The sequence below is a fragment of the Struthio camelus genome, chromosome 18 (genome assembly GCF_040807025.1).
Source record: "Struthio camelus isolate bStrCam1 chromosome 18, bStrCam1.hap1, whole genome shotgun sequence".
Lineage (NCBI taxonomy): Eukaryota > Metazoa > Chordata > Aves > Struthioniformes > Struthionidae > Struthio > Struthio camelus.
Genome location: NC_090959.1, coordinates 12,329,878 through 12,356,365, shown reverse-complemented (window position 1 = coordinate 12,356,365; position 26,488 = coordinate 12,329,878). Strand labels below are relative to the sequence as shown.

Sequence of the window (26,488 nt, the reverse complement as noted above, 5' to 3'; positions counted from 1 at the left end):
AGCCATACAAAGAGAAACCTCACAGCAGCTATAGCATCCCTGAAACGTTACCCTTGAAATGAACACAGCTTTTACCAGTAGGTACAGGACTGGGCTCTACAAAGCTCAATTAAAGTCTTGGAAGACTTAAACAGCACTGACTTCCAAAAACAGGTGATTCTCCAGATGGCACAACTGGATCTCTGTGCATGGAATATTCTGACAATGAGCTGGTGATGCTGCCCATTCGTCTGGACTGCAGCTCATGCTCTGCTCCGTTGATTCTGCCAAACAATTGTTTTTATCAGGTAGGTTTGTAGTTTTCCTCTCCTGAATGTGAGGAGACCTGGGAAAGTAGCAAAAGGCAAGCTGCTTGTATTGTTTGCAGGAGTGTAGATTAATATAGATCTCTGACTGAAAACTTAATGTTCAGTTGCAGTGCAGTGTGAAAGCGCAGAACAAAGTTGGTATAAGAGAGTCCAAGCGTATTTACTAGCTTGCATGAGGCACTTAGTGCTGCCTTGGAATTAGCTTCCTGCCTGTTAAGTAATCATTCACAGAAAGAAATGCATGAAGCAAAAATCAGCTTGGGGGTATATAACTCTTATCTCCTAGCTCATAACACTGTAATCAAATAATTTTAATTGGCTAATTTGCTTGATCGATTATGTAATGTGTTCTAGAATAAATGCAGCACGATCAAAGGATCTTATGAGTATCTTTGAATTAAACTCTCAATGTTTGTTCAGTCCTGGCAGTACTAAGGGGAATAGAAGCCTCTCACAACCCTCTGAGAAAAAAGATAGTTTTGTAGGTACACAGGTATTTTACTGTTACCTGTAGCAGCTTTGCTGTAAAACAAATATGTTTTGGGCATGTAAGTACTTTGGGTTTATACTGGTTTAACACCACAGATTTCATCACATACTCTTGATTTACACCAGGCTAGGACCTCAATCTTAGAACTGGATTCAGTAGAATGGAGCTATACAGACTTTTCCTATCAGCTCTCTATCTTACTGCTATGCTGCCCTGCTAGACTTGCCTGAATTAATAGATCCAGCAGGACTAGGATCGACTGAGATAAGAATAAACCTGAAATTAGCAGTGTTAAGTACAGTAACAGAAGTTAAGCTTCGTGCCTGTCCTTGTAGGTGTGAGACTCCTGTAGAAGACTGTGCGATCCTGATTATGGACCTAATTTTCCTGTATGTTGTATAAGGAACTTAGCTACCTTGTCAGCAAAAGCCAGCATCCTGGATGAAGAGTCACCTCAAAGGAAACCTCAGGTAGGAATGCCCAGAAGCAGCATACATATGTTCCACCTTAGCATGTATTAATCTTGTCTTAAGACTTGTCTGTGTGTGTGGCACAGGGTAGTGAGCCAGAGGATTAACATGTCTCTGTTCTGTTGCTTCGCTTCTCTAGAAACACTTTCTAATTCCCTGAGTTTTTTCGAGGAGGGTCTAATAATTTGACCTTACCTTCAGATAAAGACAGAAAATCAAAGATTCATGCTCTCCTCCTCCACTTTCCATGACAGCATCAGGGAAACTGTCATATCATTATTAGTGCTGCCCTGATGCTAGTGGAAAGAAACCTGCTTCAGAGCTTCCCCGTTCCAAGGGGAATGGGGAGACTTTTAATGCTTAACCAATTTGAAAGTGAAGTACTTCATGCTGTTTCAGGAGCTGGCTTGAAAAACTATGAACCCAAAGTCATTCTAATGTTAATTGCGCTGACCTACGCATTGGGCTAATTGCAAAGCTTTTAGCAATGTTTGTTGTCCACGCACTCCCTGCTTCCCTGCCCAGGAGTCCCACATGACATATTATGGAAAAAAATTAAAGCATTAAATGGTTACTGCAAGTGCCTTAGATTGCAGTCTGCTGTAACATCTCCTACGTCATCTGCACAGGAAATAAAAAAACGTTGCTGTTTGGAATGTTTCAATTCATCTAAAAGAGATCAGGAAGGCCTAGCAGTTGACTTTTATATGGTAAATTCTTTATCTTTAGAAGCTACAAAGTAGAAAAGGGAGATTTCTTAGAATGTATTTGTGATTCTGAAAGACCTCAGAACGTTATACTTAAGCATTATAGATTTGTGAGTAAACATAGGGGTTAAGACTGAGCAAAATAGCAGAAATTTCTCAGTTTTGGTGGCTAACATTGTAAGTGTCATATCTTGAAACAGTATTGTATTACTTTACAGTGGAAGGTCTTATCACTGGAGGAAAACAAGGACAAGAGATTAAAGAAGTTTGTGCTTCCTAAAGGTTCACAGCACTCAGAAAAAAAAAAAGAAAAAAAAAAGAAATTTTATAAACTGTGATGTCTGGCTGGACACTGACACTGGAAAAGGTGGATTTTTCCTTTTTGTATTCCTCCTTATTCCCTCTCCATCTCATCAAAGAAGGGGACTCACATAAGGGAAATGGTGAAGAAGCTTGTTGAAGGAATGCCTCTGTAGATGCAAGAGGAGCTGGAAGCTTTTCATAGCAACTGTTTACCTAATAGGGAACACGTAACCATTTGTCCTTTTCTTTTGTAAAGAATGATGGACATATTCTCCAAATGCAGTCTACAAAACAATTCCTGATGTGTTCCAAAGCTCCACCAAAACCAGGCTCTGTTGCAGTATGAACAGGGCCACCTAAAGTTGGCAAGGCTGGAATATATTTAATACATTTTACTTGTATCTGGGACTGTGAGGACCCATCTGATTTTCCAGTTATTAGGGCCATTACTTGTGTCATGCAACAAAACTAAATGGCTGCAAATATTTACTCATCCTTATTTTTTCATGATTATTAAAGTAGTGCTTGACTTGAAGCTGCCATGAAAAATCATGCCTTCACTGCAATGAAAAACAGCCTGCACAAAAGATTTTTATTTGCTTGTTTCTATTTCTCATATGCTGGTGACAAACTGTTATTTGGTACCAGGTAAACACCCCAAATCAACTTTTTCCTGGGACTGCAGCAAGCCAGAAATGTTTGCTAGTGAATTATATCCAAGGATGATATGAGCATCCTCAGCACCTGCCAGTGAGCAGAAGCCCCTGTTGGAGGTCTGTGCTTGACTAATCAAATCAGCATAACCAGAGTGAGTGTATTCATGCTGCCCAGCAGGTAACTGAAAACAAGTTTGCCTTGAAAACACTGTTCTATATTATGTCCTCCAATTACCTCCTCCTACGGAAACTGCTGGGAAAAAGATCTTTGCTGCTGATAGTAGAGGTGTTCAAATCAAGCATACACTCCAGGGTTTTGCTTCAGTAGGTCTTAGATAAGAAGGGAACTGAGTCTTCATAGTTTTTTGAACTCCTTCGCCTCTCCTGAGTGTGCCACTCTGGAATCATGTCCTCATCTCTGTAGCACAGAAATACCTTCATAAAATATGAATTTATCTCCTGGGTGAGAAGGAACAGAACGGGAAGAAACAGAAACATTAAGATAGCTACTACAGGATGAAGCATATGTGCTTTGCATGCTCCATCACTCTTTCCTTGAGGCTGGCAACTTCCCCTGTCCCCATCATAACTGCATCCAACCCTGATCTGAACCTGCTGGTCTTTGACACGAGCTGCATTGTTAATGATAGCCCAGGAACAGTCTTACTTTCCAAACAGGACATAAGCCATCTGAGCCACGGCTGTCAGGGTGGAACTCATGATTTCAAAGACAATCAAAAGCCTTGAAAAGTGGCAGTGAAAAGGTTATTTCCCCACCTACATGGCCAGAGAGCCACTTCGTGCCTCTCTGCTTGCCCCTGGGCGCTGCAACAGGAACTTTCCCGCAGCTCCTCTTTAAGTGAGTTGTCTTGAACTCTTATGGAAAAGGGATGATTAAACTGGGCTGGTCTTTAACTGATCAGTCTACCACACTATGTTGTTAGGAGTGATGCAGAAAGAGAATCTGAATGCTTTGTAACTCTTGCCCTTGTTCTGCAATGGCAGCTAGAACCAGATTTTGAAGAAGACATCTCTAAGAAGACCTTCAGCATGAAATATTCACCATCTATAACACAGGCCTTCCTCTTTTAAATTGCCAGTGTCCTGGAGGTCAAATCCTACATAACTTGACAGTCCTACCAATTCCCCCACTCTATACTATTCTCAAACATTACTGGTTGGTAGCAGTGATAACAAAGACTTTCTGTCATTATTTTTAAAAATGTCGTGTGGTTTTGGTAACAGTGTAGGAAGTTTGTTTTTGTCTACAGAAATGGCAGTACCTTCCAAGTCTTTCTTTCTTTAATTATCTGGAGGGGGAAAAAAAATCAAGTCCATTGTGACATACCTTTAAGTGGGAGCATCTCTGAGATGAGTGTTATACAGATTGGCACAGTGAATAAATTGGAGTGAGCTTGGATTAACTTCTCATTCAGAAGCAACACTATGAGCCTCACAGCATCTATTTTTTTGCTTTACAACAGCACCCCAGAGAGAAGAAGATCATCTATTGTCAAAAAAAATAACACCTTTTCTAACAAGAACAGTAGAATTAGAAGCACGAACCTGGATTTATGGCAGCATGTTATAAATGAGAGCAGCCAGGAGACAACCAATGCACAAATCTTTGCTTCCTGAAGAAAGTACAGGAAAGATGCAGTTGATATCAATGAAGAGAGTAAAAGCTGCACAAAAAATAAGCTATTGGTGACTAGGTAACGCCAACTCCTTAAAAAAATCCTTTTGCTTTCATCCATTTCCCATGGGCATCTTTTTCAACATGTTTGGCGATTGACTGCAGGCAGTTTGGTTTTATTCTGAGGAGGCAGTTCTAGATACATGCATTGCATCAGCAAAATTTAGAAGAACCTGTAGAATGGGCCACCTATACTGTTGTTGCATCTTCTAGCTGGTCCCACTCCCACTGGTCAGTATTCCCAGAATGGCTCTTCTCCTAGTGAGGCTTCCAGAAGAGTTCAGCACGTTGAGCCCTCTAAAAAGCTTACTGGCAGCTTTTGGAAGTGGTGACATGTTCAGTATTGAACTTGATGTGTTACCAGTGTTACCATGTTTGGATCCCACCTCCCTAATTTTGTGTCTCTGTTTCCAAGCGCTTCCTCTTGTCTTTTGTTCTTTCAGAGTTTAACAGTCTCAAGTGGTTATATGATATGAGTCCATGTCACCACTGGTGCCTATCCTGTCTGCCAGAAAGAGTTTCCTTTTCTTCATTGGGGTGGCTGGGCTGGTGAGAAGGTGAAAGGCTGACTGCGTCTCTCCAGAGCAGCGCCGGTTGATCCCGAATTCAAGCAGAGGTACAAATATGAGTTTTCAATGATTCCTTGCTGAACAAGCTTCTTTGGCAAAGAGATGGAGATGTACAAGACCACTAACCATGATATTTTTTCAGAAGAGGATTTTTCATCGTTAGGACTTTTCCCACCTCCATTAATAATTCTCCCTAATGGTATCAGATAACATTCTCGAGCATTTTTTTTTTTTAAAACTGTTGTTGAGGGTTGTTTAGAGGTCTGAAGCTGGCCAGCGTAATGAGCCACGGCTTGAAGCTTTTTCTTATATAGACTAAAAAAAACCCTGCCAATATCTCAGAGTACTGGGTTAAGAAACCCTTAACTTTCCTGTGTTCAACAGTAAAAGGTAGTTGATTCATAATTCGTTTTGCTTTTTAATAAGAAACTTCTGTAACTATTATTTGAAGTACAGTGTTTCATACAATGATCATCTTTTTCTGTTTGAGTGATGCTTTCCCACAGCAGTTTCCAACACTATCTAAAACTGAACTTTTTGTCAAAGCTGGATTCGTGATGGCTCCATAACCTTCCTACCTTGAACGGGAGTAATTATTCAACTGAAATGTATACATTCAGTTATTATGTCGACATACCCACTTCCTGCTGGGTATTAAACGGTTATTCCCAGACTCTAGGACAGGAATATGACTGATAATGGGCTCTGACACAGAAGACGGCAAATGAAAGCAGAGTAATAGTAATTTTTCATTTGAATCACAGACAAATTGGCTGTTTTGCAATACTTGTCTCTAGCAATTATATGTTGTTTTGCTTCCTAACACTGATTTCCTTCCACAGTTTATTAATATGAATATCAGGGAAACACTAGCATATTGCTTTTGTCTATAAACACTTCTGACCAGGTGGAGAAGGCAGTCCTGTCTGGACTGCTGATTAGAGCTGTTTGAATTCAGACGCTTCTGCAAGATAATGCTTTTGCTGAGCGTCTGAGAAGCTGCCGTCGCATGGCACCGCAAGCTGCTCTCTGTGTGTCGGTCTGGTTGTGGCGGCTGGAAAAACAACCCAGCCATCTGTGAATGGCCTGATTTATTATGACAATCTGGGGAAACAAGTACAAACCTTCTCCAGATACAGTGCATGCTGAAAGCCCGATCATTCTTGTCGGGCTTGTGCAAGCAACCCTGCTGAGCTTAAACTGCGGGTTCGCCTTCTGCCGTGGAGCAGTGCCAAGCTCTTTGGAAGGCTTGTCACATTTTTTGCTATTCCCAAATAGGATGCTAAGCTCTTCAGAAATGCTGACCTGCTGGCTTAGATTTGCAAGCAAACCCCCAGCTAGATTTGCACAAGGGACATTCAGCAGTTCCAGCTTTGTCTTCCTTTTGGTCTAGCTCCTATATCCGTTCAGGACTCAGTCAGTGTTTGTAGCTCTCTGAAAAGATTTGGCCCCAGCATGCCTCTAAATACCCAGAGGAATTAAAGAGGAGAAAAATCAGTGCAGGAATTGCTTTTGTTTTCCGATTTCTCAGCTAGAAGAGTTGTATTTTGTATCTCAGCAAAATAAGATGCTAGAAATCAAAACAGCAGTAGGGTTAAGCTGCCAGAGCCTCTGTAAGACAGCAGTTCAGGTTTAAACCTCTCAAAGAAGTAGGCAGTGTTAAACTATCCAAGTACATTGCTTGTGGTTTGCCTTGTGCCAGTTTATCTTATTACAACCATTGTAAATTCATGATTCTCATTTGTTTTTCATTTGAATTCAAGCTCGCCAGATGTAACTGGTGGCATTTAGAACAGGGGATGTTTAAATTCTTACTAAGAAAAAAAAATAACTGTCATACATATGAAGAATAAAATTGTATAAAAACTAATCGATTCCCCAAATTTTCGGATCTTCTGTGAGTGGTCAGTGGTTAATCCAAAGCATACCCATGTATGGAAAATGAATGCACAGGCTTGTATGTGCGTGTGTGTGTGCATATATAAGAACAATATGTATAAATGCATACATATTTTTTTAAATATGTACACATTATATAACTCATGATGAAAACAGGGTTGTTAATTAACTGCTATTTTTTTCCCCCGTGAGCTACTTGTTGTAGGATGTAAAAATACACATTTCAGCTACTTAAACCTCATGAATGTACAGCTAGTGCGGGTCTGATTACACAGGTGCTGACACAATCAGTAATCAGATACTGTAAGATCCACAATATAAACAAAGAGATTTTTAAAATGACCTTATTACGACATTAACAGAATCATGTAACTATGCTAAACAATATTTTTCAAACAAATACATATTTTCTAATGACAGTTTCACATTAGGATATGGTTTGTTTCTAGATTTCCCCCCCCCCCCCCCCTATAGAAATGACTTTTTGCTTTGAACACATGTTCACTTATTATGCAGATGGCTCAATGAGCTCGTATTCATTGCTATAATTGTGGAAACTATTCTTGGTTATGTTAACTCTATGCTTATTCAGAAAACCTTATGGCTGGAAGTTCTTTGAAGTGGTGATTTTGATCATGAAAACCTTTCACTCTCTGCTCACAGAGCTGCCTTCATGTTCTCCTCTCTTCAGGAAAAAAAAAATTAAAACACTGTGTTAACGTATTCTGCATTTACCATCAGAATAATTGTTCCATTAAAATAAGAATATGGGTAATATATCAGTGAGAATTCATTTTCTAAATAGCAATATTTGTGCATATGCCTAGGAAGCAATTTGCCTTTCCTGATTAGTAATTATGCAACAAATTATGAGTAACTGTCACATTAGAAGCAAAGTATTACTTCAGTATATCAGAATAATTTTTAATTAAGGAGAACTACCAAAGGGACTGCATTTAAGAAAACAAAACACAAAACTGTCACATAGCTCCGTCTATCTCAGAAAATTGTGTTCCCTGAGCTGTCCCTTAGCTGTTACAATCTGGAAAATAGTGTTCCCCGAACTGAATCTCCTCCCAACCAACTCTGTTACCTTCAATATTTCACATTAATTAAGAAACGGTCCCCCTACATCTTTCTCTCCATCTCTTCCCTAAGCTTTATAGGACCTTCAAAGATGAAAGCTTATGAGCAACATGTTTTGATGGTTAACTAAGAAATCCTATTCATGTAGAAGCGGGCAACAGCAGGGAAGTACTGCCCATAGTACCAATTAAGTTTTCTTTTGGTCTATGAGCCAAAAATAAGAAAAACACAGCACCTCATAGTCTAATTCTTTTTCCTTAAGCAAAGTAAAACAAAAACATTCAGTACAGTAGTTGCTGCCTCTTCACATTTTGCTTTTCAAGTGAGCTGTTTTTGAATATTTCTCATACATTCAGACTGTCAGTAATTTCACTACTCTTAGATGCTGGCAAGCAGCTGCACTTAGGTCAATAAAACGATATTTAAAATCCTCCATATCTGGGCAATGATTAATTCCATTTTGACTATCCTGTCTCAGTAGCAGAGAGACTATTGAGTTTCACTGTATTTGTATTACCACACAGAATTTAGGTTGCGGATATTTCAACTCTAAATGCCGTTGTTATTTGGTCCCGATTTCTTTAAACTTCTGTATTTTGTAGGCTGTAGGTTTTAAGGATAGTGTTGGGTTATGCAATGATTAACCCTTACTAATACAATATGTTTTTAACTAACACAAGTTAAGGATACTTAAGCATAGAGGCTAAAGTTGCAGGGCAGAATTGTCAAGGCTCCACAGGAGGTTTTCTCTTTCTGCCCCTCCGAGAGTCAGCAGAGGTTAGCGTTAACTCCCATCAAGCCTGTTGGAAACTGCAGTCCCCAGGTAACAGTGTATATAGACTTCTTGCTAGCCGAATTGGATGGAGACAAATTTTCCTTTCTCTCATTTATATGATTGCCTTTGGAAATGCATATCAGCCTGCTAAGTGCATCTGGCATACAGTTTTCTGCCAGGCAGCAAAGAACATTTTTTAATACAAACATCTTTACAACATGAGGTCGTGGTGACATGTCCGCTCCTAGTGACACTACACAGTAAGTAATCAGAAGTGTTGGAAATCTAACTTATAACACTTTAATACTATATGAGAGGAGAGAAGGAAAAAAAGCTATGAATTGAAACTCTGAGAAGAGCATGTTTTTCACTTGGCAAATTCATTTTTAAAAGAATATGAAATAAGTTAAATGTGTGCACCATGTGATTCTATATATGCATGATTTTATTTCAATAGATTTGTATAACTAATCGCAACCTAGCTGTAGAAATTCTGAAAAACTGAGAAATATAGTCCTATTTCTTTTGGTAGAAAGTCAATGCACTATGAAAAAAATAAAATTTTTTTTTTTTGTTTCCAATGTCATTCCCATTTCTGCTAGCTTTTGGTTTTAAAATTTAGGTTTTCATAGTTATTAACTTTGTAAACAGAAATCATGACGTCTAGTTTATAATTTAAGACGATTTTTAATAACAAAAGGAAATATGCATTTTAGATAATAACAATACGATAGAATTATCAGCTTGCATGCCAGGCCATCCAAAATAAAGCTAAATTATATGAATCAGTGATGGAAACAATGCTTGCATTGTTATTACACCCACAGCTAACTGCTTGTGTATGATCTCAGTTTCAGCTTAACTTGCTTAGTAGAAAGAAAAAATGTTGTGCTTTTTAATATAAAAGAAGCCAGCACAAGAGAACAATTGTTCATTAGTAAAAGCTTTTTATTATGGAAATATGCAACTGTCACTTTTCCATAGAAATACATGCGTGCTTGCAAATTTAACATTCTCAGTATACTTCTTTCTGCTTCGTCTAGTCTGATTTTAATGAATGAGAACTTCTTTGATTTCATAAACATCACATTTTGGTGTCTTATTGATTAATTGCATTTACCTAAGCTGATTTTAAATGTTTACTTCTGTGCACTCCAAAATATATTAGTCTGTATTAATTTTTTCAGAGTTACTCCTGTGCACATTCCTCTATTCTTTTTTGGACAAATAGTAATGACACACCAGCATATGAACTCTAGTCACACATTTGTAGGTTTATTTATAGAAACAGCAGATTTGTATCATGGATTATTGATTTTTCATTTAAAGTTTATCCTGTAAAATTAAAGGACAATTTCTTCCGGTTTGCCACATGTGACGTAGAACAGCGAAGTTTTGTCAAACGCTGCTCTTGAAATGGGGTGAATTACTTGTCTGTTCAGCTATGATGTGAGTGAAAACAGCCCTCAGTCCAGAAGAGAAGGGGTAATGGCTGAGAGGTTGCATTCGGTGCGTACTTATGAAAGCACAGGGTTGACAACAGTGTGGCATAGCTGACAAGGAGGCACAGAACAGCAAGCAAATCGCCCAAAGAGCATCTTTTAGTTAGATTTGTTTGTGGCTGTCTGCTGTGATAGATGTCACAGGAGGCAGTATGATCTTCCCTTAAACAAACTTCAGAGAAACTTGAGTTTAGAGAGTTTAAGCTGACTCTACTTAAAAAAAAAAAAGCCTGCCCTAAGACTGGTTTAGTGTCCACTGATGGACACACTGCTGCTCTTTGCTGTTCCCCTCCCCTGGAACTGAATGGTCAAGTCATCACATAGTGCAATAGTTGATATTCTCCTTTGTTTTGTGCTTTTAAATAACAGCTACTTTCACGATTTTGGTACTGAGAAAGCTACTTGTGTCTTTCAGAAGATGTAGGCTGGGCTCATAAATATCTTTTTAAAATGGCAAGAGCTCTGATCTGCGTCCCAAGATTGTCCTTATCCTAGATTCTGACCCTTGCATGAGAAATGCCAGGATCAATCTGATAGGAAAATTCCCTCTTCACTTAGAACACCAGCCTTCTCCTCAGCTAAACATTTTTTTCTTGTTAATCAAAACCAAAAAATTTTTTTTCACTTATTAAAAGATGTCTGTATGTTTGGATATTTAACAGCTTGCTCCAGACCTACCCAAATACTCTTCCTTTCTCTTCACCTTCATGCTGCTTACATGGCACATTAACCTAAATTAAACTGCATATTAATTTACTTTACCTGTGATCTCTTAGAAAAATTAGATTATGAATATCTCATAAAGCTTATTTAAATATTAGGCTTTCATAACTTTTTCAATAATGCAAATACTTTTGGTTGCTAGACTTGTACTGGAGTTGTGATAGCTGGTTTCCGAAAGGAGGCCTATCAAGCTGGTAAATGGTACTTGTGATAGCTCTTGAGGAATACCTGATCACAGTTACTGATTACACCTCCCAGGTTCAGAAGGAAATGAAAAGCTGTGTAATCACAAGGCAGAGAGCTAAGCCTTCCCGCTTTATCAGGTGGCAAACCTGAAAGTACAATAATAGGGTCTACATAACACTTCTTCCTTTAAATTTAGGAGCATCTTTTCTGTTAAAGAACCACCTTTGCACAACATTTCAATATTATATAACATGCCTTTTCAATTAAGGGCATTGTTTATGACATCAATATAATAAAGTGTACTGCATTATATTTTTATGACAGTAGTGCAGTGTTTGGCTGGATTTTTGTAAATCTAGTTATTCTTTTTTTGATTGTTGTGTATGCAAAACTGTGGATTATTTTCCTAAGCATGCAGGTAGATTTAGTCTGTGCCTTGTACTTGATGTTGTTTCCTGACTTTTTTTCCAACCAAAAATTTTGAATCCCTAGACACATAAATTGATTTTGTGCAGAAAATCTGAAAAAGAAAGAAAATTTTTGTTTTGTTGCATATTCCACTTAAGAACTTTAATTTTGAGGTCCTTGCTTCGGAGCACATTTCCAAGTACATGTTATACAATTTGAAGATTACTAAAACTAAATCTGTTCCAAAGTATCATGTAATTGACAGCAATGAGTAGCGGGTAATAAAAAGCTACAAAGATTAGTCTCGTATTCAGCCAAAATGAAGAATATGTTCAATCTCATTTTGAAGGATAAATGATTTGCAAAGGGCTGCTCTGTTTTTAAAGAAACTGAAGACAGGAATAGCATGTAGGCTTTGTGAAATAAGACATTAACAATGAATCAGATGAAGTCCATACCAACTGGTTTCAGATTCTTGGAATTCATAGTTGATGTTTCTTATCTGCTTTGGATATGGACCGCACAAACACCCATCCTTGCACCTTGTCCTCATTCATGCCTGAACTTCACTACATGCCTCCAGTAGCTATTTTGCATAGCTGTTCAGACTTTATTTTTCATCCAACTTTATCTTGCCTCTTTTTTTTTTTTTTAAACCTAATCTTTTCTTAGAGCTATTGGTCTTCATACTGATGAGCAAAATCTCAGTGGCCACTGAATTGCAATGACTGGTAATTAACTCATTCTATCTTGTAATTTCTGCATGCTGGTCATACTACTGATCTCAGGTCTCCCAGTGTTTTGGCAGTTCAGGAACCAGACTTTTCTGTGTGCTCTCAGAAGCTCACGATAACTTGTGTGGATGGATGTACCTCTGTGTGACCCTTTCCATTATACAAGCATTTCATAAAAAGCTGCAGCTTTGTGTGCACCATTTCATTTCAATTTTGGTAAAGTCAGGATCTATAGGGTTGGATAGAAATTTACTACTTTCTTTGACTGAGATAGCACTAAAAAGATTCCTCAGTGTCCCAATAAAGTTATTTCCAAAATCATGCTTCATCTCTCTTTTTTCTCCTAATTTCATTTGTGTGACCACTTACCTAGACAAAACTAGCAATTAGATAAAAACATGTAAGAACTAATACTTAACAGTCTCCATCAGCTCTCTCTGTAGCCAAAGAAGAAAGGTATTTCTGGAACAGGCATGGCAAAGCAGTGGCCTAACTTGGCTTTTCTAGGCAGCGAGTACGGAGAGCGTCGTTCTCTTCAGCAACTGATGAGGAAACTAAGAGAAACAGCCCTGCCTGCTAAGTTAGCCTTTGGGGATGCCCAGCACCATGCAATGTGCTATTGCAAAAGGAGTGAAGGAGTTAAATACACTTACAGCTCAGGCAGTCCTGAGATGACCTTCACAGCTGTAGCAGAGGAAGTAGTGGCGGAGATGGCAGAGGAAGCACTCTGCTTTGTAATGCGCTTTTTCTGAGCCATGCTTCAAGGCTTCTCTCAGCACACATTTGAGCGGGTAAGCCATATGCACTGACACTTACGGAGAAGCCAGGTAAGGTATAATATGAACCCCTAATGCAATGAGTGCTAATAGGCCCTCACTGCCTTTCATCGTTACAGTAAATACCTGTTTAGACTGATTCTCCCAGCTGTACCTTTTCACTGCTTCAATTATCTACTCACTCAATATAATGGCTCCTTTGGGACAAGTTGTTTTGGTACAGCAGCTTCTGAAAGTAGGGAAATGCTGAAATTGCACCCAACTGCTTGCATAAAATGTGACTGTGTTGCATGAGCAAACTCTAATGGGAAAACCTGTAAGAGCAGGTGCACGTAGGCAGCAGGGCTGCAGCTGTCCTGCATCTCCTGCAGCTTCTCGTGCTTCTGGGAATATGTGCAGCTGAAAAGCATTTAATCTCTCAGAATACATATGGGTTTGCCTGTGTGTAGAAGTTAAATTCACGCTCTACTTTAACCTAAAGTAAGGAGCTGCAACTGTTTGTGATTCACTGTATGGAGGTTTATTCTGAAAAAGGAGCCTTTATTATGTCACTTTAAACTACAGTTAAAGTTACATCAATTAATACCTAATTACAATATTTATACATTAATATAGAGCAGCCTCAGATCTAACATATTTATCCTCTGGCTTTGTGGCTGAGTTGCAGCTTAGCCCCAGTGTTCATTATTACAGTTGTGCTAATTATATCAGTATGTGTTGAAAGAGTGTCACGCTGCTTATTATACTTATTACAGAGAAAGAGGACTCTGATATATGTTGATGTTTTTTAGAGTATTTATTTCTGACCTTGAATCCATGACAGAGAACAGAGTATAGAACAAACCAAAATTGCATCAGTTATGCTTGAGAGTGAATACGGACTCTGTTTATTACTAATGGAGGCAGTTTGAACGGCAGGATTATTATGGATATTTTAAATAAATCTAGCTTCAACAGTGCCTTCTTCTTTGTAATCACGAAAGAGAGGAATAGCCTCAGATAAAATCTGTGCTGTTTTTTATAAATAAAGCAATGAAATCAAATGTGTTCTGTGTAGCTGCAAAAAGGAAAACAAGGTAAAAACCCTTGGAAATTCATAATTATTCAGGGCAGATACTCTGATGTGGCACTATGATCCGCAAAATAGTAGATATTAAACCTTTAACCATAGGTTTCCATCACCATCCAGAAGCACAGAGGTATGCCCTTCTCTTGTGCACGTGGACTCATGTGAATGGATAAGAAGAGTGAGTAGATCTAATTTGTCACTAATGTTTTTCAAATGCTGCTAATATTATATAAATTTCTATTAAATTTTGAAAATCCTGGTCATAAGTCATCCTGAGAATGTATACATTTCTGGTCTTGCATTCTGCCCTGTTGATCAATATAGCATTGCACAAGCACCAAATCTAACGTATTCCAGTTTTTCTGGCTTTTGTTTTGAAAATATTTCTGTCCAGCCTATGAGACACAAACCTCCCCATATCAGGCAAGTGTAGGGGTACTTTGCACAGCATTGCAGTCGCTCAGATTCGTGGTGTGAGCTGAATTCAGTCCTCAACATTAAAAGAAAGGAAGGATAATTTTGAAGGACTTCTGTACTGTGGGCATGAAAAAGAAAATGAACATTAGTGGATTTTTAATCACAGAATCAGTCCAGTGTTGTTCAGCTCAGAACACGAAGGAGCTTTACAAGACACAGTTCTAACAAGCTTACTGAATGTTTTTGTGTTAGCAAGGTAAAGAACTATAAGTGAATATTTTTATCTTCCTTTAGAAGTAATTGCCGAGTTTCTGCTATAGAAAGTTTGAATTCATAAACTACCTTCTGTGCAAGTATTTATCTAGAAGAAGCAATGCTGTAGAAAATTCATCCATGGAGAAGAGAATTATTTTATTCTTCACATTTCAGATTAGAGCAGCTGTGGGATAATTTTACAGCGCAAGTGAGGGAAGAAACCCACCTTTCTGCTACCTTGATTCAAGGGTCTGTTACGCTACTATTTAGGACTACTTGGCATTGTGGCAGCCTCCTGGGTGCTGTGCTGCAGCCTGGAAAAATCTACAGCTTCTGAATCAGTGAATGTGACAGAAGTACACCTTTTCCCCGAATCAGCACTAGTGCCAGGAGTAAGGTTGAACATTGGTATGTTACCAGGTGATTTTAGGTCTGCTATAACAGGTATAAATTACAAGAGTGATGCACTTTAACTTAAATTACTTATGAAATACATAATGGCTGTGAGGTGTTAAGGCTGTGGATGGTTATGAAAAGTGGATTTGGAGTAAGCTTCTCTATGCTTGTTATTTCTGGGAAAATTTAATTTAAGTAAGCAGGAAGAATAAAAATTGCTTTTTTCTAAGCAGATGTAAAGTATCAAAAGCTATATTTTCCTCTCTGGAGCTAATCCAGTGCAGCATTCATCAGCGTAAAGTCTTACTTGAACTGTGACCCCATTATATGCCAGCCTAGGCAAGAACGCTGAATGAATGTGCAGCTGCGATGCTGCACTGCTCCCAGAGCAGTGAGCTTTCCTTGATCGTATGGGTTTCATTCATAGCTCTGGCCTTAAGAACCTGCTTTATCTTCCTTTCTCCATGCCTCTGTCCAGTTAATGTGCATAATTAATTGAACTACTTAAAAATAGGATCCTATTTTAACCTTTAAAGTTTTAATCTTTGAAATTGAGCAGGACAGCGCATCTGAATGTTCTTCACAGAGATATATGGGTGGGATTTTATTAACTAATTTTTGTGATGTTCTTTGAAAGCTTTGTTTTCCCTCTGCCTTCCACCTGAAAGCCTACTGAACACAAGCATTGTATTAGAGTTGTGATAAAGAGGTAGAATCATGCCTGTACCCAGAGCTCTTCTGAGAAGAGAACATCTAGGAGCCCGCTGTGACTTAGTAGTGATGTTCACAACGATATCTGGAGCTGACCTTCAGGTTTTCCACAGGCGGTCTAAGCTATGTGAACCTTCCTGCCTCTCCCCTGGCTCCTGTAGCCCACTGATCTGTCCACGTTTCTGTGCCTCGTTTTAAAGGAATCACCTTGCATCAATCGGTCTGAATGCAGCTTGTCTCTGGTTTGGGGCAGCAGAATGAGAAAGAGGTGAACAAGGTGTTAAGGGATTGCTGCTCCAGCTGTACCCATGCTGGATGTTTCTGTGCCCAGGTCACCTAGCTATCTGTCGTTTGAAGAGACAAATGGAACCGAGACTGGTATGAAACTGAGATTGGGCTGGGCTGCCCAGCAAAAGGGTTTCCAATGTACATTGTGAAGCGGGATTCATTTGTGGGTGAGCTTAAAAACCATAAGGATTTAGGTATAGCTGCTAAACCAAACAGCTAGCTCTGGTCGCAAACTGAGCTTCAACAAGTAGAAGCATCATACTGCAGTGAACAGGTTTCAATTCAGGCAGTCAAGGTATTTGTAGCAATGGCCCTATTGCTCACCTGCAGCGTGACCTTGGCTGACTGCAGAATTCTCTGCCTGGGTTTCGTTATTTTATTCATTAAAATAACACTTTTGATGGAAAAATTGCATGCAGAATGTTGAATATTATATGAAGGAACCAAAACTGGCTGAAACTTGCAGAATATAATGTGGAGTCAGCTTAGCACATTAACTCATGCTCCTGACAATCCAAATATTTGTATGAATGCAGGAGGTCTTTTAAAATAAATCTTTGAGTAAAGGATAATCAAAATGAAAGACAGAGTGCTACAGATGAATGGTCTATTTTTCTTGCAGAAAACCAAATCAATAAATCAATAAGCAGCATCTTTAGATGGAAAGGATATTTTCTCAGTTTGCTGTTTCTCTTGCTATCTAAGGGGAAACTGCATACATCTTGTTCAGCCCCATGTTCTTACCAGGGAGGAAGTATTTCTGTTCCTAAGCAGATCATACACTGTGCTTAATAGTAACAACTCTGAAAGTGTTCACATTTCACTGCAGTTGTAAACAGAGGCAGATTCTCAGCAGATAAAAACATGCTCTAGTGTCTAGCATGTGTTAAGGGCTGTTGCCCTGTGCTAGCCTGTATTGCAGTCACATCTTTATTCTGCAATATAGACGCATCTATAGGGTGCACTGCTGGGAAATAATACTATGTTTGGGAACTTTTGCTGATGTTACAGTCCTCGTGTGTCCCTTAATCAAGTCCTGACTTGAGCCTTAGCCCTGCCCCTGAGGACTGAGGATGGCTAAAAGCCAGTTCCTTGACTCCTTTCTCCTCAGAGAAGCATTAAAACCCGGCCCAAAGCAGGTGATTACAGTGGTATTTACTGATAGTGCAGCCCTGTTCTTCCCTTCACTGGGAGCTCTGGAGGTATAGCTGTTAGTACTCATTCTTTGCCTCTTATTCTGGGTTTCAGTCCCGTGGAAATCGTTTTTCTTTTTTCAGCACAGAGGGGCTTGGGATGGCTACTGTTCTGGCTACATATAGGAGGCTGAACCTTGGATTTCCAAAGCATGAGTTAGAGCTGGGACTTTGTAACGGGGGCTGGACGCACCCACGTTTCTTGTGGGGAGGAACCACCTCTGGTGGATTCCAGGAGCAATGGGAGAGATCTTTGAGGGATTTTATGGACCCTCTCTCCATCATGATTGCCTCGGGATGGAGAAATCTTTTTTTTTTTCTTTTTTTTTTGGGGGGGGGTGTAATTTCTGTGTAGCTTTGTGGACGGCATGAAGAATTAGGAGATCTCTGCTGTATATTGAACTGTATTGCTAGTTCTGTGCACTGGACTATACAGACCCGTGGCTTGACACAGCATGGTGCTCTGATAGGAACAAACGGGATTCTAAGCAATGCTTTCAGATTATTTTATTCAACAGACGTATTGTTTGCTTAAAGGCAAAGCACAGTATGAATCAAAGTCCCATCTAAAATCACTTTTAAAAAGAGAACTAAATAGGAGATCAGGTACAATAAAAGCTAAATACACAATAACCTGAGGCAGAATATCATAGCAAACCGTGCTCCCGAATGTAAAGGTACATAACGTTGACAAAGGCAAGGTTTTTTGCAACAAGTAGGTACAGTGTTTCCATACTCTAAGAAAGGCTGGCTGGTTGTGTGGTTTCCTATGACGATTTATTTCAGTGAGTCTCAATGTGCCACATCAGGCATTGCAAACGTGAGACAACCTGAGCTAACAAAACTTGATCCTTTGTCAGGGAGCTGCCAAACTGTGATTTGTGAGGCGTAAGTAAGCTTGAAAGCAACTCAGTTTTAGCTTACTTGCCAGCTGTTGGGATTTCTTCTCTGTTCTCAGGTCTCTATGTGGAACGTGGGAGAACTTTGTTGCGGATGGCAATGTGTCAGGGAATAAGGTGAGCAGGCACAGGTGCTGGGAGCTGCTGCTTTGTGTAGGAGCAAGTCACTATGTCATCCGAGCCTGTTCTGCTACATGCTCCACAGTGGCCAAAGGCTGGAGGTGTCTGTTTATTTTTATTTTTAAAGAATCATAAGATTAGGTAAGTGGTGGAACAGTGGGAGGCAGAAGCCTGTAGTGTGGGATTATTGAAGGAAATGAGAACTCGATTAGGGAGATTAGGGTGTGATCAGAGGGAGAAAAATAGGGAGCATAAGGCTAGTTTTGGCTGACTGAGCTATTTGGGCAGAGTGCTAGTGGACAGGGGGAACGTGGTTCTTGGCAGCATGAAAATTATACACTCTGTAGGATTGTGAAGTTAGCTCACTCCCTACATAGGCCATAGGATGCTGAAAATATAACACAACCACATAAATATCCTCGGCCAGCATTCACACAGTATGGGGCATCTCTTCCTCTGGTCAACCAGAGCTGGGTTCTGCAGCTGGAAGCAGTAAAACAGCATCAACACGGAGTTGTACCAGGAAGCAGAATTGGAGGCAGGCTAGACTGGCTCTGCTCCAGGTGACTGTCCCACACCTGACAGAGGGGTGCCCCAGAAATAACTAGTAACTCCACTCAAATGAAAAAAATGCTTAAGTCAAACAGGAGTTCTTTTAGATGTTTGAAAACAATAGACAACATTTGTGTTTTTTTTTTTTTTTGAATGCTTCAGGTTGCTGCCCTTACTTTCTTACTTTAAAAGTGAGATAGCAAAAAGGTGCTAAGTAGCCTTCAGAGCGACTTTCAGTTTTCCTAGTCTGGCACAGTCTGTGTATGCTGTATGTACAATTGTACTATATACAAATCAAGTCAGCCTTTGCTCAGTATAATATGTTACTTGAAGGCCGCTTATGTGGTTTATTCCTATAAAAAACAGGGATGAAGACTAAATTATTGTAGCTGAAGTGGTGCTTTACATGCTACCAACTTGCATGTACAGTTTGAAAATGATTTGCAAACAGCATGTTGCTTTCTTTTTTCCAGTATAGGAGTGTCCACCCACTGAATTCAGTGTAAAGCTGTTTAAATATAAAGAAATTGACCTATGATATATATTTGTTAATGCATGGAAGTCATATCTATCATATATATCTTATTTCTTGCAGATCTCTAACTTAGCCGGATAGCTCTCTAAAGATTCTGTGCAGCTTAACACAAAGCTAAATTCAAACTATTTTGCATTTTAGCTATTTCCTAGCTTCAGCTAGGAAAATATTATTTGATATTTGATAAATATTGATTTAGCTCCTATTTAGCTATTTCCTAGCTTCAGCTCCATGTAGTCTTCAAAATTTTCTAGCAATGAGTCTCATCAGTAACTAGTTATCAAAAAGTGACTTCTGTGATTTATGAGTTTATTAACATACCAAACACTACATTGATCAGTGCATTACAATTAAAACATAATTACAATTAAAACATACCTTCTGAGGCTGGAATGCTCATTTATCACAAGGAATGCAAAAGTCTTTTTCAGATGACTCACTTCTATGGGCCAGCTGCTTAAGCTACCCGTCACTTATACAGTAACTGCTCCTTTTCACTTAGCTGACTTCTACTGAAAGAGTATTTCCGTGTCGGGGGAGTGTTTACTTTCACCATTTAAAGCCTTTCACAAGTTTGTTTATAGCAAGCAGCATAAATGTCAGTCTTTTCTTTTACGACGAGGTGGAGGCATGGGAATGACTGCAGAGCAGTGCTGTTACCTGTCAGTGTTTTGATTTGCCTGACAAGTGAATAGCTTTCCAGAGATATCACAAATGGAAACTTCTGGAAAACAGCGACTTTGCTGATGACGGCGCAGAGATAAAGCAGCAGGCACAGATGAAGGGTAGAGAGAGTATTATTCAAGTCTCTGTAAGTTGGCATTCACTTTCAGGATTCATTTTTCCAATAAATTAGTTTCTTGAGCTATTTTGCAAGCCACACTGGTTTTGCTTCTGTTACAACCATTTAAATAACTATTTAAATAACTTCAAATCATTCAGTTGAATTTAGTTTTCATTTTGAAAAATATAAATCAAGGCATCAAGTAAAGGATTATTTTTTCTTTCCTGTGCCCTTCCTTCAAGCACTGCTTTTAAAGTGGAGTTGCTATGTATATGGATACATGAATATATATATTCATACTCTCATTGTATGCATCCTCTTCCTGTTTTCAACACAAAAGCCAGCTGTTTACAACATGCACTGTCCCACGCTCATGCCATAACAGCAGCACACTATTTCTTTGAAAGTCTTTCTCATCTCCAGACTCCGGAAAGCATAAATGAGTGGATCAATTACGGAGTTGCACATTATCAAGACCAGATAAGTATTAAAGTGTGAAGTGTAGCAGACACAGTAGGGGTTCATTGGGCATGAAATGATGAGAATGAGGTGAAGGAAGAAAGGTGCCCAGCAAACAATGAAGACACCAAGTAATATAGTGATTGTCACAGCTCCCTTCATGCAGGTACGCTGATAGGGCACCCCATCCACAGGGAGGGCTGCAATCCGCTTAACATGCAGACGTGCAAACAAGAACATGTGAACATACAAGGAGGCCATGAGAAAGAGCATGGTAAAGAACATGGTGATGAGACAGACAATGACAGTTTTGCTTTCTGAGTAGGCAATGAATATGATGCCGCAGATGATACAAGCAATCCAAATGACAACAATCAGGGTTAAAGCTTTCTTCACAGTCATGATACTGTGGTAACGGAGAGCATAGAAAATAGTTATGTACCTGTCAATGGCTATAACCAAGAGGTTGCAAATTGAAGCTACCAAAGAAATACAAATCATTGAGTCAAAAACATTGTCCATATGCTGAATAAAGTGGTCATCAATGATCAAATAGCCGTTGCTCAGAATTGCAATCATAATAGTCTCCAAAGCGTTTGATGTGCTCACTAACATATCTGCCACAGCCAAGCTACAAAGGAAGAAGTACATGGGAGAGTGCAAGTTTCCATTCTTCAGCACTGCAAGAATGACAAGGATATTTTCCAGCAGGCTGATGATCCCTAAAGTCAAGAAGACCTCGGCTTTTATGAAGACCTGTTCACAAAATCCATCACTGCTTCTGTTGTTGAGAATCGAGTCATTGAAGTCTTCAGTGACATTAAGCAAGCCAGGCTGAAATAAGAGTGTAAAGTAAGTGGTATTCATTGTCAGCAGGGGACTCAAACTCACAAGCAATTATGGACCTGGCAGAGCACAGGATAAAAAAAAAACAAAAAGGAAAAAAGTCCTCCGAGTTGTCACTGTGCACAGGGAATGAAATCAAGCAGGATTTTGCTTTAGTTGCTTTTACAGGTAGAAACATATGAAATCTTCATTTACAGTGCATTTTGTGTCAGTCATAGGCTGCTCTTCTCCCTTAGAACAAGGTGAACTGCAAATTTTGTAGGCTCAGACAGTTTTTTCTGAAGGGAAAAAACACCAGGAGCACATTACTGGTTCTGGTTCTCCTGTTGATTAAAAGCAGGTAGTTTTCTCATCTGTTATTGTGAGCTGGGGCCAGTGCAGGTTTGTTGCAAGTATGTTGCAGCTCAGTGAAGTCTCTCTTGCTATTTCAATGGCAAGGAGAGAAAAAAGAATCAAGGGATTTATACATTCATGAAAGAAAAACAACTCCTACTTAATCCTTCGCGCAGTGCAGTGGCCATTAGAGAGCGAGCACCTTTTTGACTGACAGCTACAAACACCAGGTACAGCATCCCCACCGCTGCGTCCCCGAGCAGATCTAAAACTGTCTGGCGCCCTCTACAGATGACAAATACGATCGATTTCCTTTACAATTCGTCGTACAACAAAGTGGAGTTTTCATCCAGCAAAACTTTATACCTGACCTAGACGGCCAGCTCAGATGTCCCTGTCCACGGGAGCAAGCAGGTAAAAGCAGCCAAAAACGGTGGATGTTAAGTGTATTCCTGCTTGGTAAAGGGGCTGTCAGATGGCAGCCGACGTGTGCTTGCCATCCTGATCTGTACTTCATCTTCTGCCCAGGAGCAAAGCTCCTCTTGCTCCTCTTGTCCAGCTCAGAAGAACTGGCTGAGTCCTGAGCTGAGCCCAGACTAATACCTTCCCTGAGGATGTGAAGGTGTTGTTGGACTTTGGACCTTATCGGTAAAGGCAACAACCTGAGGGTGAGCTATAGTGCAAATGGGACCGGGTAAAAAACAAATACAGCCATGACAGTTGGTGAGATGCTCTACAAGGTGTCATTAACTAGACGGTGTTGATTTAATCAGATGTAGGCTCTGAGAGATTTAATTCATTACCCACAATGGGTTTGGGTTTAGGTTGGTTGGTTGGTTGATTTTGATTCCCAAATTCCATGCAGTGTGGAGGAGGCATGAGTTCCCATATCGTGCTCTCTCTCCACGCTGTGACTCTGCAGCCCTGCTCAAGGCTTTCGCCAGTCAGTCAGCCTGAAGGCTCAACCAGTCCTTGCAAGTTAATCTTTCCTTTTCCTGATGGTGGAAGTGTGCTATGTTATACCGACAGGGAAGGGTCATTCTAGGAGGGCCAGAGCCAGAGCCAGAGCTGGTTAGGGAAACAGTTACCTGGAAGTTAGTTTGTAGCTGAATTCACCTTCTGAACTCTCTTTGGCAACAATAATTTCAAGAGTAGGGTTCCTCAAGTTCATATTCCCCGGTTAATTTTGTTTGTTTTGTTTTGTTTTGTTTCTTTTGAAAATATTATTCAATTCTTGAGCATGTAAGTTTGACATTACTTTGATTTCCTTGACAGCATGCCCAGTAGTCTGAAGTATTCTTTCCTTCTGACCTAGCTGCGCTGGAACTTTCTCATCCTTCCTAAAATCTCTGAACATTCAAAAGACTCTCCTAAGAGTAAGTACCGGGTGCATGTGACTGCTCTGATATCAGGTCCATTTAACACTCTTCTAGTAGCCATCAAGGGCAGTTCCTGCGAGCACAGCTCTGTGGGATGTGTCATTCTGACCCAGCCAGTTATTGGGTTACTGAGTCTATCACCAATATTTCAGCAGGTCCAAGCACCCTTCAGCACCTCTACTTAAAGAACTATCCAGCTAGGTATCTCTTACCAGAGAAATGAAACAAACTTCCGTGTGCTCTTACCTTTATTTGCTCTTTAAAAATAATCCATTCTTTCCCCCTAGTAGCTGCTTTTTCTCATAAGGACCTACTACAACTACTGATCTTACCTGGAACTGTACTGATTTTAAGCTTATGTAGGACCAGAGAAATTTTCAGTTATCAAATATTGACAGGTAAGCCTAAGATAGATTTTACCTGCACATCATTCACTCACACGATATTCTTGTAGTGAATTTTCTTAGTCTGATTTTTTGAAAGTACTCACTGATGTCCGTATACTTTTTGACTGGTGTTTCCCTAGACAGATTTTAGAATCAAAGAAATACAATGTCGCATATACTAATATATGGAGTTGCTATTACAGGATTGTTAGTCCAGAAAGCCACACATCTTTTTTCAGTTAGATGGCCAGTTTCATTTTAGCCCACAGAATTATTACCATACATCACAATTTAAGGGGTAAAAAACCTCAAGTTCAGCTCCAGAGGATAACTTTACAAGGACAATATCCAAGTGCAGGAATTTTAATCTGCAAAATAAGCTGGGGACTTGCCTAACAAGCTGTCCAGTTAACATCTTGCAGAACTTAATTGTTTTTTCAAAGTCTCTCCCTAAATTCTCATGGATGTCTTTCAAAGCAGATAGCTTAAAACAATAAACTCTCTCTCCCATCCCTCTAATCTCATGGCAAGGAAAAGGTAGTACCCCCTTTCAAGTGTAGCATTTTATGGATTTATGCCTAGAGCAGTTAGTGTTTTACTTCATGCAGCGAACCCCAGTTGTTTGTCTGCCAGTGCTCTCGAGCAGATGGAGCGTACCAAAGGTAGTGATTTAAAGATGCTGCGACTGCCGTTAATTGGCACAGGCACCACTAGGCAAATGTGAGGAATACTGTGTTCTGGTTACACCTGTCCTGAGCCTAGCTTTGAAAGAATGGATGGGACGTATCTCTCTCCTCAGGTACTCTCTTGTGAAGTGGCAGATGGAGGTTGTATCCTCTCAGGGTGGGACAGAATCAAAGGTAGAGGTCTCATTCTTGGAGGAGAGTGCTGGCTGTGTAGTTTCCAAAAGTGAGGTAGACCTTCCTGGGCTTGGCTCTGAATCACCTCCTGGTGTAGGACACTTAGCTTTTAGGCACACAGATCTGAAATGATGCAGAGGAGTACATTTGCCATTTAAATCACAATCCTGTCTTCCTCATTTGATTGGTCACAAAATGTACTGTACTGCTGTCTTTAGTGTATTACGAAAAAAAAAATCTCTTCAGTTCAAAGGCGAAGGCAGAATTGAGTAATAATCAGTATAACGCATGAGTAAATCATGTTATATAATTTATTATTTTGGATATAATGTGTTGATCCATAAATAGCTGTTAGCTGGAGAAATGACTGAAGGGAAAAAAAGAACACACAGAGCTTACAGTTGAATCTTCAAGGGAAAACTAGCAATTTCTTTGCAGGCATTTTTTGATAAGAAAGATAGCAGCTTCTTTCTTCTAGAAATACATACCTTTTTTGTAACCTATGATTAAAAGGAATTTACTTACAGGCAGTAGGTAGAACATAAAAATTGTAAAAGACTTGGGCGTGTTTGTCTAACATCAAAAACCTTCTTGGAGAAACAGAATGGCAAAGGGTGCTTATTTAAATCCACTTATGCCAGTTAGAATGAGGCACTGGACTTTTAATATAAGATATAGTATTTACAGGAAACATCCAGATTGACTAAATCTGATTTATCTAGTCATTATTTCAAAAGCCTGTTACAGATTTCCCCACCTTTGGGCTGAATCTGAGAATAAGAAGTCATTAAATGTGTTGCGTCATGAACTTCCAGATGTATCTGACAGCTGAAATCAAGCGACCATTTGCACTGAGTTGCAATTTGAAGTGGAAATTGAATGCTATATTCCAAAGTGGATTAATGGCATTATTAGCTTTGCCATGAAATGCTAAAAATAGCGAGCTAGAGCTCCATGTATCTGATTAGAAGCTTAAGCTGACTCTAAGGTCTGTGCAAAAATGGGAAGAAACTGTGTTTGCATAAACAACAGTGGCACCTTAGGCCTTACTTTCTAAAGGTATGAGAGGTTGCTCTGCTCGGTATTGGAAAACCTACATGATCTTGAATTTTGGCATATATTGTACAATAATATGCTGTAATAAATTGTTGCTCCTCAGCTGTTAGTTTGCAGTGCAAAATAGAAAAGTTGCTCTAGCATCCACCATAGTGCTGCAGTGGATTTGCATCCTGACAATTACTGCATTACTTTTCAGGAGTGGCAGCTTATTAAAATGTGCTAAAATGATGGTAGACATTCATATATTCAACTCTCTAGATGGCGAAGTCCATCTGTCTTGTGTAGAGGAGCGATCTGTGGCAACTGTTGTAACTCGGGACATAAAAAATGAAATAATATCTGCTCCTGTTCCTTCCACCACCAAAATCTGATGAAGAGAAGATTGGAAAGTTAGGGCTATGAGACACCTATATGTACTCCCCAAATTTTGCTTTGTGGGTAGCTATTCCCAGTGAAGGAAGCCTTTACACTGTTCCCTAGCACGTCTTGATGACGGCTGTTTGGAGGACATCTACCTTATGAAGCCTGTAGTGGAAGTAAAACAAATTGAGTGGGACCAGTTAAGTTTTTGGGTTCTTTTAACTTGTTCTTTGGTTTTGCTGGTTTCTGGTTAGCCCGGAAGCTCATGGAGCACATCTGAACATTTCATTGCAACTCTG

At 39.6% G+C, this 26,488-nt stretch overlaps 2 protein-coding genes across 2 annotated transcripts in view; one reads left to right on the top strand and one right to left on the bottom strand.

Moving 5' to 3' along the window:
- The window catches only part of LOC104150028 (uncharacterized), an 88,333-nt gene continuing 61,845 nt past the window's right edge, over positions 1–26,488 (top strand). Inside the window, exons 1-3 of the mRNA XM_068912453.1 lie at positions 1–287; positions 1,134–1,268; positions 5,074–5,246. The gene's annotated coding sequence lies outside the window, so the exon portion shown is untranslated. The remainder of the gene's footprint in view (positions 288–1,133; positions 1,269–5,073; positions 5,247–26,488) is intronic.
- MC3R (melanocortin 3 receptor) lies at positions 20,024–22,241 on the bottom strand. The gene has a single exon (XM_009684007.2). It carries the CDS (start codon positions 21,831–21,833, stop codon positions 20,856–20,858), a length of 978 nt encoding a protein of 325 aa, XP_009682302.1. The 5' UTR covers positions 21,834–22,241; the 3' UTR covers positions 20,024–20,855.